This window comes from Lissotriton vulgaris, chromosome 5 (assembly GCF_964263255.1).
Source record: "Lissotriton vulgaris chromosome 5, aLisVul1.2, whole genome shotgun sequence".
Classification (NCBI taxonomy): domain Eukaryota; kingdom Metazoa; phylum Chordata; class Amphibia; order Caudata; family Salamandridae; genus Lissotriton; species Lissotriton vulgaris.
In genome coordinates, this window is record NC_141693.1 from 64,307,833 (window position 1) to 64,322,577 (window position 14,745).

Below are 14,745 nucleotides of genomic sequence, written 5' to 3' on the forward strand. Positions count from 1 at the left end.
TTTCCGTCAGTGAAAATGTCAAGTCCCCTGCACCCTCCAGTTTCCACGTCAATCACACGTCATGCAGCTGCGCGCGCATCCAAGCTCCAGTTTTCTGCTGACATTGCAACATTCTGCTTTGTGCCACCCCTTTGTGACACCTATCTGTGACGTTTCTAGCACACACCTCTATGTTCACGCCTAGTTCACGCCTTCTAATTACGTATCCTTACCACGTGGATGCTGTTATCTTGTCTTCTCTCAGCTGTTACGCCTACTATATTGGTTTCTATGACATGATTTAAGTATATAAGCTATGTATTGTCAATAAAATATTGCTCTATCCCTTCCTGAACCCCTTGTGGTTGCAGGAACATGATATCCAGTTCCGGAACGATTCCTTTTTGAGGAATAAAACCCCTAAGAACTCTAACACCACGGACTCTGTTTTTTTCTTTCCGATTGAGTTATTATTGATTAAGTACTTACCTGCATAGAAATTAAGATGGTAAATTAAATATTTACGACACAACTCGTGGGTGTCAGAGCACTTTACAACAAACACACATTAACAGAGGCAATGAATCTTATATGTGTAAAATAGTCTATAGGAAATGTTACACAAACCAATGAGGATTAACGTTCTGTGTTCTGCATGTACACGTTCTTTGCAGCCGGCATATTAACCTTCTGCGCTACTTAAGGATGAGTTGAAACTGTGACAAGACAAAACTGTGATCTCTCTCCAGCAGAAACATTATTCACCTGTGTCATCTTGACATTTTTATTGTTGCCTGAAACCTGCTGGACACACAAGGAAGCAGCAGGTGCTTTTAAAATCCAAAGTTATTTCTGCACACATCACCGCTCCCAGATTAGCACAGGTGCGGCTGCACCGGTCGCACTGTCCTAAAGCCGCCCTGAATCTGAGTTACATACAGGGTTCACGTGACAACTGTCTTGCGTCTGAGGTATTTAATAATATCCCTGTTATTGGGCGGGGCAGGACTGGTTTCTAAGGTCATGTTTAAAAACAATCACTTTCAATAAGTTCTTCACAGCGCAGCGCTAAAATGTGCATATTAATGTCAAAGCTCTGCATGCCAAAGAAATACACATTTTTGAAGTTTAAAGAGACTTTATCACATGTTACATGATGTCTGCTGCATAATTCTCACAGCAAACATTTCCTGCCCTTGTTTTAAAAAATGTACAAGGAAAAGAGATATGTAGCAGTCAGTTTCACATGAGGCTTCTGGGTGTCATGGCAACATGTGGGAGGGTCCTTGTGAAGAAGATTCTTTGGAATGTTGTCGTTTGAAGGTTCTTTGAACTGTAGATGACAGTTGGGGGAAGGGGGAGGTCACTCTCATACCAGCCTCAGTTCCGCTCCACAGAGCCAGAAGTACGGGAAGAGCCTCTGTGTGAAGGGGGCCTGAGGGGAGGAGAAGAGAAGCTCCATGGAGTCAGCATTGTACAGGGACAGCCGCCCTCCCTCGTAGTCCAGATACACCCCCAGCTTCAGGGGTTTCTCACGCGGGGACAGAGGGGTCTGAGGGGAGCTGAGAGCCGTGTACTGACCCTCCCACCCCCTGTGCACAGCCCAGACTCCCCTCTCAGGTGACCGTGTGAAGAAGCCCTTCCTGTTCACAGACTCCGCTGCGACCCCCACATGCCACCCTCCCCCATCCTGCAGCAGCTGCACCTCCCAGTAATGTCTGCCGGAGTTGAACCCCTCGCTCCCCAGCACACAGGGGTAGTAGGTGAATCTCTTGGGGGTGTCCGGCAGGGTCTGTGCTGTGTCTGTCCGTCTCACACGTCTCCCCCCCTCAGACAGGAGGAGCTCAGGATGAGCCGTGTCAGGATCCAGAGTCACCATCACTGCAGAGAAGAGATTCAGAATTAGAGATTTAATGACACAAAGAAAGGCTGTAATTACTGCTTCTGTTGTACATATGATTAATTTACACCACATCTGGAAGGAGCACGCAGCGCTAGAGAGAAAAAATGAAACCCACGCAAGCAGAGGCTACAACAAAACAAGAAGGGGGTACCTTTTATAGTTTACTTTTGTGAAACCGAATAAAGTTTATTTGATTGATTGATTGATTGATCAAGAAGGGGATTTCTTTCAATTATAGCAGAGGTTCAAACTTCCAGCAAAATAGTACAGGGGGAAATCGAGACAAAATTTGTTTTTTTTAAAGAATCCAGTGACTGCTTTACTTACATATCACAACGAGGCAAGTGGATTACAAGCCTGCTACGTGCATTTTAACCTGGTTTTTCCGAAATAACACCCCAAACTCTGTAAATATCTTTAAAATCTGTTACCTCCGCAGAAATTAAAACTAAAAAACCTACCTTCCAGTGGGAGGACTGGGCGAAAAGGAGCTTCCAAGCCATGGAGAGAAGCCAAACTCAGGTGTTGAGCTCATTGTAGTCAGAATGACTCATGGATTTTGCAGTCTGAGCTGGATACAGTTCCTGAGGGACTGTATCTTAATTCCAATGGGCCACTGGCAGCTAAATGTATAATAGAGCCAAACACTGTCCTGACAAAGGGCAAGGTTAGGCAAGTGATAGTTGAGGTGCACCAACCATTTAACTCCAACGATAACAGCTTTAAACCTCAACTTTCAGGCTTGGACAGCAAGGATCCTGTCCAGGGAACAAAACAGTCAATTACTAATGGTATTTCTCTAATAGGGCTGTCGAATTCCATTCGAGTTCTGGAGGAAGACTCAATTGGAGGAGACCTTTCCACTCGCAGGTGGAGCCACAGGCAAAGCCTGTGTTGATACAGGGAGAAGGAATACCTCTGGCTGGCCCTCCCTTATCACTGTCTCAAGACATCTATCTACAAGCTGAAGTATTGGATCGCCACTTCCCTTGTTGGGGAGGAAACAACAACAATACGTGGGATATTTTGCTTAGTTCATTTCAAACTGTCATCGAAGCCTTACCGTACCAGTCTAGTAAGTCAGACATCTAGGTGGACTTATTCAATACAAAAGCTCTCTATATTCCAGAGGGCACACGTTGACACACAATATGTTCCTGCTTGTGTCTGCAGTCCAGTTTTAGATAAACTGGCATCCAGCAGCGGTGCGTCCATTGGGGAGTAGGGGCGTAGCCCCACCAGCCACCATGGACCCGCATCGCAGCCGCTGGCCGCAATCCTAGTAACTATCTTCTAAATAAAATACAGCCGCCGGCGGGAATTGCGCAGGGGGGGTGGCCTGCTGCAGCTTGAGTGACAGTCCACACTCATGCTGCAGCAGACCGTAGTGCGCAGTGACAGTCCCGCGGCGCTGGGGAACTTACAGTGCGCATGCTTGGGAAAGTTGGCAACTTTCTCAAGCATGCGCACTGTAAGTTCCACAGCGGGACCCAGGGGTGCTTGTTTGCTGCCACAGCCCGGGTTTTCAAAGGGCGACAGGGCGAGCAGCAAATGTGCCCCCCTAGTCAATCCTGGCGCTGCATGCAGCGCCAGGATTGGCTGGTCCACCGCGCAGCATCCATCATTGGATGCCGCGCGTGGTGGGGGTGGGACATCCTGTCAAGGAAGAGGCTCAGAGCTCTGCCTCTCGCGAAAGATCCATGCCAAATCGAATGTTTGGCCTGCGACGGACTCACAGTGCTATTATCACAACAGTAAGGGCAATGGCACACGCACACGTCCATCTCTGCACACACAAGGACAGACCCACACATCCACCAACGGACAGACAGCGCCTACCCGACGAAGTAGGCGATGATGAGGAGCTGCACGGCCCGGCTGATGACGCCGATGGTCCAGCTCTTCACCACCACGGACTTGGTGTTCGCGTAGGTGAAGAAATCCGCGATGCAGGTCATGGTGAGGAGGGGTGTCCGGGGGGGCTGGCAGCCTGGGGGTCTCTGTACCTCACCGGGGAAGGGTCCGGGGGAGGAGGCAGCCTGGGGTCCTTGTACCTCACCGAGTGGGTGTCCCAGGGAACAGGCACACGGGGGTCTCTGTACCTCTCCGATAGGGTGTCCGGGGGGGAGAACAGGCACACGGGGGTCTCTGTACCTCTCCGATGAAGTGTCCAGGGGCGCAGGCTGACTGGGATCTTTATACCTCACTGAGATGTGTCGGACGATAGGAGGCACCTGGGAGTTTTTGTACCTCCCTGGGGTCCACCCGTGGCGAGGAGGCAGCCTGGGGTCTTTGTACCTCACCGAGGCGGGTATCCGGGGGGCGCAGGCAGCCTGGGGTCTCTGTACCTCACTGAGGTCCACCCGTGGTCAGGAGGCAGTCTGAACCTTCTGTTCTTCACCCGGGGTGTCAGGGAGAGCAGACAACCCGGGGTCTTTCTACCTCTCTCAGATGCGTTCGGGTTGAAAGTGCAGCCTGAGTTTTCTACCTGACGGAGGTGCTGTCAGGGCAGAGGGGTTAAGAGCTTCTGTGGGACAGCGAGGAGCTATCCGTGGCGAGGCAGGAGGGGTCCGAGGTGAGGAGGCAGGAGGGGTCCGAAGAGAGAGGCAGGAGAGGTCCGGGAGAGGAGGCAGGTGGACCTCTCTACCTCACCGAAGATGAGTCCGGGCTTGTGATGCAAGAGATGTCCCCGGCGAGGAGGGAGGAGGTATCCTGGGAGAGGAGGCAGGTGGTGTCCGGGATGAGGAGGCAGATGGAGCTCTCTACCTCAGAGTGAGTGAGTTGGCAGGAGGTATCCCGGGTGAGGAGGCAGGAGTTATCCCGGGTGAGGAGGCAGGAGGTATCCTGGGAGAGGAGGCAGTACCTCCACGAGGTGTTCGGGGTGGGAGCGCTCCTCTCTCACGCGCTGTCTTTATTCTGCCCAGGTACTCTGTCTGCCCCTCCGCTCTCGGTACCTCCCCCTGTCTCTTCTTCTGCCCCGTCTCTGTCACTCTCCCCTTCTTGGTCTTTGCCCCGTTATGTCTTTCGCTCTCTCTTCATCTTTATTGAAGGATGTCTCTGTGCACGTGCGCCCTGCTCCTCCTTGTGCCTCGTGCTCTCTGTCTCTCCTTGGTGCCAGCTGCCCTCTCTCTCTCTCTGTCTCTCCTCTGCCCTCTCTCTGTCTCTAGTCAGCCCCTCGTCCTTGCTTCTGGCGGGGTCCACGCTCAGCCCCCTCCTCTTCACTCCCTCTCTCCGGGACGCGCTCACTTGGCTCTCCTCCCCTCTTCTCACACTCACCAGGGCTCCCCTGACTCCTCTCCCCCTCCCTTTTTCTCCTCCCTCCTCAGGATGTCCTACCGACCTTGGAGCTGGGGAATCAGGTTTGGGTCTCGGCTTCGGCTCAACAACCTGTGATTCTGGGCAAATTACTTAATCTCCCTGTGTTTATCGAAAATGATGTGTATTGTTATTGGTGTTCATGTAAAGCGCTGCAATACCTTCTGGTCGAGTTTGCGCTATATAAAAACTGCAACAACAAAAAAAGCGGATGAAGGATGGGGTTACAAGTACAAACCGAGTGGTATGCGCATGGGGGAGTGTGACGCAGTGGTAGACGGTGCACAGGGCATGGGTGCCATAGAGTGCAGGAGGGCAGAGAGTCCATCATAGCTCAGTGAAAGTGGGAAACGTCGCAGAGTGGGCGTATTGCTTTGTTCTGCTTTAGAATATGCTGTGGAACCTTGCATGGTCATTCTGTGGTTATACTGAATAAGCAGCTACCTATGTTATGCCATCTATTAATGTAATAACTGCACTTTCACAATTGCTTTATTAACCTTCCTGCTTTCTCAAATTTGCTTGAAAATGCACGATTTTTCTTCTTTTTTTTCAAAATTTGGGGTTCAGGCTCGCTCGCTGCGCTCGCTCGCTACGGTGCTGTATGCAAATCACTTTGCGCCCCACCACTTTGCAATGTCACCCACCGCCCCTGCTGGCATCCCTTCCAAGATTTGTAGACTCTGTTTTGGACGACATTAAGCTACAGTTAAAGACAACTTCAAAAACAGTGGACATTACCACACCAACCAATTCTGACAATTGTGCTTCAAATAATAAAGTTCCTTGCCAAAAAAAACCAACACAATTAGGAAAGGTTACAGTGGAGTCGAGTGAAGTAATTTCGGAACAGCAGCGAGGTGGAGCCGAAAGGTCGTTAACTAGCAGGTGCCACAGAAGAACTGAAAGCTGTGGTGTCCCTCTGCTTTGTCCACATCGCAAAACTAGTATAGATCTGGGAGAACCAGTAACCCATATTACCCATACTTTGTTAAGGTGCGACCCACTTGAAGACATCACACAACCGACTAAAAGACAGCGTCAGAGGCTTAGGAAAGCACATTACAAAAAGTCACATTTTGGGAAAGAGTGGATCGCATGCTAGTCAGTCTGGTCAAGACTACCCAATTTTAAAAACAAGCATTGCAATAGCCAATAGGTCTCGCCTTTGGGACCTTATAAGTGTTTAGCGATCGCTATTGCCATTTCTGTTACCTTATATATAATTAGTATTATATTATGTATAATTGAACACCTGTATTAAAAAAGAAATGACATAGAAAATGCTGCAACACATGTCTACCATGAAGACGAACCTTGTGGGATGTTTCCGGGTTATGTGCACTTTTGTCAGTGCTGGGGCACCTTGAAATCAATCAGAGTACTTGTAGAGCTCGCTACTTACCCGTGAGGGTCTCAAGGCGCTGAGGGGGAGGGGGGGGCTCCTCCTGCTCGAAGAGCCAGGTCTTGAGGAGTCTTCTGAAGGCGAGTAGGTCTTGGGTCTGCCGTATGTGGGTAGGGAGGGTGTTCCAGGTCTTGGTGGCGAGGTAGGAGAAGAATCTGCCGCCGGAGGTCATTCGTTGGATGCGGGGGATAGTGGCGAGGGCGAGGCTGGCGGAACTGAGCTGGCGGGTGGGGGTGTAGAAGCTGAGTCTGCTGTTAAGGTAGGCTGGTCCGGCGTTGTGGAGTGCTTTGTGTGCGTGAAAGCAAATGGCAGTGATGATATACTCAAGCTTTAAGTCCCTTACATGTGAATAACAAAGAAGCTCCCATTAGGAGAATATACCATGCGCTGTCGAGAAACAGAAAAGGGCCTTGTGTGACATTGTGTCACTGCTGTTATATTATTTATATGAAATACCGATAGAGATATCAAAATAAAAAAGATTGTTGTTTGGGCCTTTAAATTCACGATGGGTAAACCCGCATTACATGCCGTGCTGTCACTGAATTAGTAAATGTCTTTAGGGATCCATCCCAAACTGAATTTGTTTTTGCATCGACCACAAAGGGGTTCATTTTTGCACAAATAATTTCGAGCATTAATGATCTAATAAAAACAAAGCTGCTCTTGTTATGTAGCTGTATATTCATTTATTCATCTTACAGGGAAAATCAAATACAAGCATTGGAAATGCAATAGGTCTCGTGTTTGTTTGGGTTAGAGCTAGTGGCATTGTAAATGGCAATGTGCTTTACCTGTGTAAAATGAGAGATTCACTAGTGACACACGTCATTAGACCCTACTTGCACTACCTTTGGCAGATCTCCATCTGCTTATGTAAACTAAATCTTGAAAACTTGACATATTTCATAAATTTTTAATCTTGTGTAAGTCCTTCCTTTGAACAGAAAGTTATCTGAGCATATCCATTTTTCAAAAACAATCACTCTTTGTTGGGTTTGTTTGTGCACAATAAATACACTGTCCAATCATAAACTAAACAATAGTAATGCTTTTAACTTAAAGCATGACCAAATCCCAATGCATTTCGGGAGGGTGTCCCTTCGTCAGGGAAAACTGAAAAAACAAATAAAAATAAGACTTGTTTAAATAACGTCATTCAGCACTTACATGTCTAATGATACATAGCATGATTAATCAATGACTTTTAACCAATAACGGACTATCACAATTGCGATACACATAAAATGACACTGTGGCAAGGAATTCCTAGACTGTTCACACATTCAGTACGTCTATCGTGATTAAATTGAACTTGATGCATTGATTCTCTGCTGAGTAGTTCCTACTATTTAAAGAACATAGCTGTTGGGTGAATGTAGGTCTAAAACGAACTGGAATGAGGAGCTCAACAAAATATATGAAAACCTCTTACCGCGAATATTACTGAACCGAAACCGTGATCGAGAAGACTGACTGCCAACTGCGTTGCTTGACTTCTATGTGAGAAATAATATCAGTGTGAGCATAAGTTCAAACGTGACATCTAACGGAACACGCGAAAATGCATTCCGGCTTAAACATACCTGCAAATGTACAATTTGGTGTTCAAAAACGTAACCGGTAAGCTGTAGCTCGTGTTATCAACGCGTAGAATCTTGAAGCCTAGGATCTGTATAACGGTAAAAAACGCGAGTCAGCTGATGTGTACAAGTTGTAAAACTGAATGAGAGTGACTGAGTACTGTAGATCACCTACCATACCAAATATATAATATCCTAGAACCTCAGACGAGATTGGTCAAAACGTTGTTCTTGATCTGTGTGGGTCTCTGTAAATCTCAAGGCATATAATGGTACGCCTCCTTCTGTGAAACCTGATAGGACAAAATAATAATACGTTCTAAGAATGTGTGAAGTAAGAATGAATATGGGAAACATCTATTGTGTAAACGGTTAGTACCTGCAAAGAACACTATGCAGTGGTGCCGCGTTGAACAAGTTTGGTCCTCGTGACTTGGAAATGCAGTATAAATAAATTGAGCTGAATGCGAAGAAAACGAATAGGAAAAGATTAAACAGGGAACCCCGAGTTACTGATATGTTTAGGTTCCGAGCTAGTCTTAATACGAGTTTACCTGTGACTGGTTGAAGGCAAGGATGTCAAAATCCGACGCCGTCCGGTGAACAAAGTTGGAGTCAGTGTTGAATCCCGCGTCTGGACGCGGGAGAACATAGAAGACAGACTGCGGAAGCGGTTTATATATGTTGAATATCGCGAGAGAAGAAGCCTGCTGGTGTGCAGGAAAAGAAACAAAAATGATCCGAACAACGTAAAAAATAAATAAGAACGAGTAGACTAAATGAGCAATGCTCAACACTATGAAGAGCGTGGGTTGGAAAAAAATATCGTTGTTAAGAGAAACAACGACCACTAGACATAGAAAACGGACTGTGTTTTAGTCACAGCCCGTTGATGAAGTGTAAAGAAGCCGCCATTACTGTGCGGAGTGTATATTCACGAGCGAAATACTAAAAAGTGACACGTAGGTTTCATGTATTAAAGACAAAACAAACAATAACAGTTAAAGATGAAGGTTGGATGATGTACATAATTTTCAAGTTTGACTATCTTACAATAGAACGTAGTGAAAACTGAGAACCTACCATATTGTGTAAGGTGGGCAATGTAAACAAATCCCAATTCACTGAGGATTCAATATGTGTACGAATAAGGTTGTGCTTAAAAGTTTGAATTTAAACAGGATCCTGCTACTCAATTGTGATTGCTATGTAGGCTACTTGTTAAATGAAATTCCTATGTAGTTAAATTTTTGGACCATACGTATTACTCAAGGTATTGAGAACTATCACATTACTCATGGTGTACATATTATGAATCAAGAAATTACAAAACAGATTACAAAAAACATGCCATATCTATTTTGTCATTGAGTCCCTTTGGTGTGAGAGTTTGCAGAAAGTCTATCCACCATAATTCCCTGCGAGATAACCATTTTTCATTGTTCCGATCTGGCAGAATTTGGATTTGTTCTAAGACTTGGAATCTGAGTTGAGGAATAGAATGTTTCATTTCAGTCCAGTGTAAGACCAAGCTTGAGGTTAGCGTTTTATTTCTTATTCGACTTTTATGTTCTGTAATTCTCACTTTAATTTTTCGCTCAGTTTTCCCTACATACAATTTGCCACACGGGCATTTGATTGTGTAAATGACATGAGCCGAGTTACAGTCTGTTCGCTGTCTTAGTTTGATTTTTTTGCCACTTTGAGGATGTACTATGAAAGTTCCCTCCATAACATTATTGCAGTGAGTGCAGTTGTAGCATTTCTTCATTCCAGGGTTGACTTGTGATGATTCTATTGCTTTTTTGGGTCGGGTTACTAATTCATGGAGATTGTTGTTTCTAGTGTGAGCAAAAAGGGGTTTATTAGCAAACTAGCAGCCCGCCCCAGCGTTGCCCAGGGCAGAAGGGGGCTGGGGGCAGCATTTCATGCTTGCGTGCACCTTACCTCAGCGCTTGCTCCCAGTCGCACAAACCCAGGCCCCCGCTCCAGTCCGCCTCACTTCACCGCCCCCCACTACTCTCACTTAAATGTCTGCACCAAATGTGAAAGCCGTTTTAAAACCTATAATTTATTTTGCTATCCTGCTCCAGTCCGCCTCACTTCACCGCCCCCCACTACACCAAGCCAGTCTACACGCCCCGCTGCAGTCCGCTATCCCGCTCCATTCCGCCTCACTTACCGCTCCTCCCGCGTACTTCACTGCTCCTCCCCGCGTTTCACATACCTCATGGCGCTGCAGTCTTGCTACGTTCTCCGCTCCTCCATGCGCTGTTGTCCTCCATTCGCTCCAGTCCTCCTTACTTCACCGCTCTTCCCCGCGTTTCACGTACCTCATTCCCTCCAGTCTGGCTAAGTTTTCCACTCCTCCCCCCGCTGTTGTCCGCTCCTCCTCGCATTCCTGTCCTCCGATGATGTCAGCACGCACGATGTTAGCACACACGGCCGGCGCTACTTCTTAGGGACTACTTTTTTTTATTGTTTATTTTTTAAATAACGTTTATTTTTATTTTTTTTATAGCCTATGTCCATCTACTGGACCCCCCCTTTCCAACGCTGTATTGGGTGTTGCGATTGGTGGTGTACTTTTCGAGTTTACCTGGCTCAAAGGACACAGTTCTCTCTTTATAATAGTAGTATAGATATGCCTTGGAAGTCATCCTCATTTTGCAGTAACTCCCATCTTGTGTTGATGATTTTCTTGATTTCTTTGGATTGTAAAGAAAATTTACTTATGAATACTTGTCTGTCTTTTTTAGGTCTCGCCTGTCGATGCGCATGCGCATCGAGCAAGGCGAGAGTATTGCGAGTTATCCACTCTTTATCTGCACTGCAAGGAATCGTGGCGATTCCTTGCAGTGCCCGTGACTTTTAAGGTCAATGCGCATGCGCATTAAGCTTATGCGCATGCGCATTGACCTTAAAAGCGCGTGCGCGTGCACGTCCGTCTATGTTTACCCGCTCCGCCCCCTCCCTCCGTGTCGCATTTCTCCTCCCCCCTCCCCTCTCTTCCGTCCGTCCGTCTTGTTTCCTTGTCCATTCCTTTCTTTCTCTGCCTAATAGTTCTCGTCTCCCATCGGCCGCTTTTCGTTTTTCTCACACATGTTCGCCTCGTCGTTTCACTTCACTCCTATCTTTTCCGTCGTTGTGCTCTTGTTGCTCTTCTCACTCGCAGAAAAAAATGTATTTCAGTGATTGTGAACTTAAATTATGACAATTGAAAAGAAGCACTCGCTAAACTGCCTGTTTACCCGCTCCGCCCCCTCCCTCCGTGTCGCATTTCTCCTCCCCCCTCCCCTCTCTTCCGTCCGTCCGTCTTGTTTCCTTGTCCATTCCTTTCTTTCTCTGCCTAATAGTTCTCGTCTCCCATCGGCCGCTTTTCGTTTTTCTCACACATGTTCGCCTCGTCGTTTCACTTCACTCCTATCTTTTCCGTCGTTGTGCTCTTGTTGCTCTTCTCACTCGCAGAAAAAAATGTATTTCAGTGATTGTGAACTTAAATTATGACAATTGAAAAGAAGCACTCGCTAAACTGCCTGTTTACCCGCTCCGCCCCCTCCCTCCGTGTCGCATTTCTCCTCCCCCCTCCCCTCTCTTCCGTCCGTCCGTCTTGTTTCCTTGTCCATTCCTTTCTTTCTCTGCCTAATAGTTCTCGTCTCCCATCGGCCGCTTTTCGTTTTTCTCACACATGTTCGCCTCGTCGTTTCACTTCACTCCTATCTTTTCCGTCGTTGTGCTCTTGTTGCTCTTCTCACTCGCAGAAAAAAATGTATTTCAGTGATTGTGAACTTAAATTATGACAATTGAAAAGAAGCACTCGCTAAACTGCCTCCACTTATTCTTGTTCTTGTTTCTGTTGCGCTTGCATCGGTCAGACCCATTAGGTGCAGACATTTATTTGATGCTTTTTCCTGAAACGTGGATTTTTTTTCTACTCCAGTATTTCTGGAACCATATTGTGATAATTATCCTGCTTGGATGGACACTAGAACCTGTAAGCGCGATGGTTCTGGGTTAAGATGGTTTTGGAACCGCAGCTTCAGAGTTTTTTTTAATTTTTTTGTTTCCATGCTTTTATGACCTGTCACCCTTCGTCCCCCAACCAGCCCGCACAGCTCCGTCAGGCCCGTGTGGAAGGTTCCATATATCTGGTATTGGTCCGTCAGAAGCTGTTGTGCAGAGGGGCTTGATGCCGCCATCACGGAAGTGCTATGAACAGCCCTGCCTTTGATGTAAGATAGGAGCGACCTGACCATGGGATACCGTGAGACCCGCCGCAGAGGCGACTGGCTTTCCTAGCCTCCATTTCCCACTCCCGCGGCCGCCATTACAGCCCTGTGAGGAAGGAATCAGAGCAGACAGTCTTCCCTCAATGTCGCACTAATCATCAATTATTGGATTAGCTCAATGTCAGTGTTTATGGCAAATTCGCTTTGTCACGAAAGCCTGCAAATCTCCCTGCAGTGACTGTTGCCTTTATGATAACGGGCACCCACGTGACCAGCCCCGGGCCTGGCTGCATCCTTCCTTTTAATCTTTTCGAAGTTCAGTAGCCTGCTTGCCACTGCAACCCTTCAAAACCTTCACATGACAAGTATGCAACGGATGGTAACTTGAGAGCCAACATTTGCCGACCCGAAAGCAATAGGATTGGTCAAGTTTTAAAGACCGCTAATTAGGGTAATGCTAGCACCACTGTACATTATATCACAGGACATTGGTCCCATTATGTCATCACGGGAAATCTGGTTAATAAATAGGTCACTTTGCTTCTTATCCAAACTGCATCATAATATCTTCGATGACTAAAGAAACTTACTTTGAGGACTTGCAGAAAATGTGATTGTTACGAACACATCTATTTATCAGCGGGCATACAAGTTTATGCAGTAATTTCTGTCAGTAATGCCAGCATTTTCCTCATGGACTTCTGTTGAAGTGTAGACAATTTTATGCTGGAGCCAGGTCAAAAATATACTCCCTGAGAGCAGTAGTATGACTAATATAAACATGTAGACCATGGGGTTCACAAAAAGCTGCTTGCTAACCCCTAAATGATTCGCTTGGCAGTATGTGGTTGAAAGGATTGTCCCTACTTAAAAAAAAAAACATTTCAAAGGCCTTATGTATAGTGGGAGTGGCGTTGATTAAGCATACCTCTCAACTCGCCTGCCTTTGGGAGGTGTTGCATGCTTTTCACCTCTTTCAACATAAGCCCTGGTCTCCCACCGTGGTAGCAGCCAGTAGGGAAGGCTTCTGATTTTATGCAGTCATGTAATGGCTTTAAGCATCGGTCTTCTTCCTTCCTCTGACTCATTGACTCGCGGTGAATCCAGAAAGCAGAGAAAGATCAGAGTAAAATTCGTACTGACTCAGTATCCAGGTCATTGCAACAGGGTCCAGGTCTGGCCTCTTGCCAATACCAGGGAGAGATCATCTATTTGGCTGGCGTTGTATAGTGCAAGCCTGTTGTACGTTTTATTTGGAGTTCAGAGAATAACACAATTGTATACCTCAACCCCTCACCCTCACTCACCCTCACTCACCCTCAACCCCTCACCCTCACTCACCCTCACCTTCACTCACCCTCAACCCCTCACCCTCACTCACCCTCACCTTCACTCACCCTCAACCCCTCACCCTCACTCACCCTCAACGCCTCACCCTCAATCACCCTCAACCCCTCACCCTCACCCACCTTCACTCACCCTCACCCTCACTCACCCTCACCCTCACCCTCACTCACCCTCACTCACACTCACCCTCACTCACCCTCACCCACCCTCAACCCCTCATCCTCACTCACCCTCAACCCTTCACCCTCACTCACCCTCAACCCCTCACCCTCACTCACCCTCACTCACCCTCAACCCCTCACCCTCAACCCCTCACCCTCACTCACCCTCAACCCCTCACCCTCAACCCCTCACCCTCAACTCCTCACCCTCAATCCCTCAATCCCTCACCCTCACCCTCACCCACACTCACCCTCACTCACCCTCACTCACCCTCACTCACACTCACTCACACTCACCCACCCTCACTCACCCTCACCCTCACTCACCCTCACCCTCACTCACCCTCACTCACACTCACCCTCACCCTCACTCACCCTCAACCCCTCACTCACCCTCAACCCCTCACCCACCCTCAACCCCTCACCCTCACTCACCCTCAACCCTTCACCCTCAACCCCTCACTCACCCTCACTCACCCTCACCCTCAACCCCTCAGCCTCACCCTCACTCACCCTCAACCCCTCACCCTCACTCACCCTCAACCTCATGCTAAAGATTTACAAAAAAACCCATAAACAATTCTAAAAGCACTAACTCTAATGCTGCGAGACCTATTGCATTTCTAATGCTTGTTTGTCTTTGCTTTGGTTTGAATCAATTCATGTCTTTGTAAGCACATTACTTTGTTTTCCGCTGCTTGTACAACTTCTTTAGGATATCCCCGTTCCATAAACCGTTGTCTCTGTAGTTCAATTTCTTGATTCAGTGCTACTTCATTGGATGCTATTCTTTTGATTCGCACAAGTTGAGAATACGGCAAAT

General features: G+C 47.2%; 1 protein-coding gene across 1 annotated transcript in view; it reads right to left on the bottom strand.

Moving 5' to 3' along the window:
- Positions 1-1,203: 1,203 nt before the first annotated feature.
- LOC147710177 (E3 ubiquitin-protein ligase TRIM39-like) overlaps positions 1,204-14,745 on the bottom strand; it is a 123,863-nt gene continuing 110,321 nt past the window's right edge. The window contains exon 6 of the mRNA XM_086919944.1: positions 1,204-1,860. Within this exon, the coding sequence (XP_086776070.1) occupies positions 1,349-1,860 (512 nt within the window). The 3' untranslated portion in view covers positions 1,204-1,348. The remainder of the gene's footprint in view (positions 1,861-14,745) is intronic.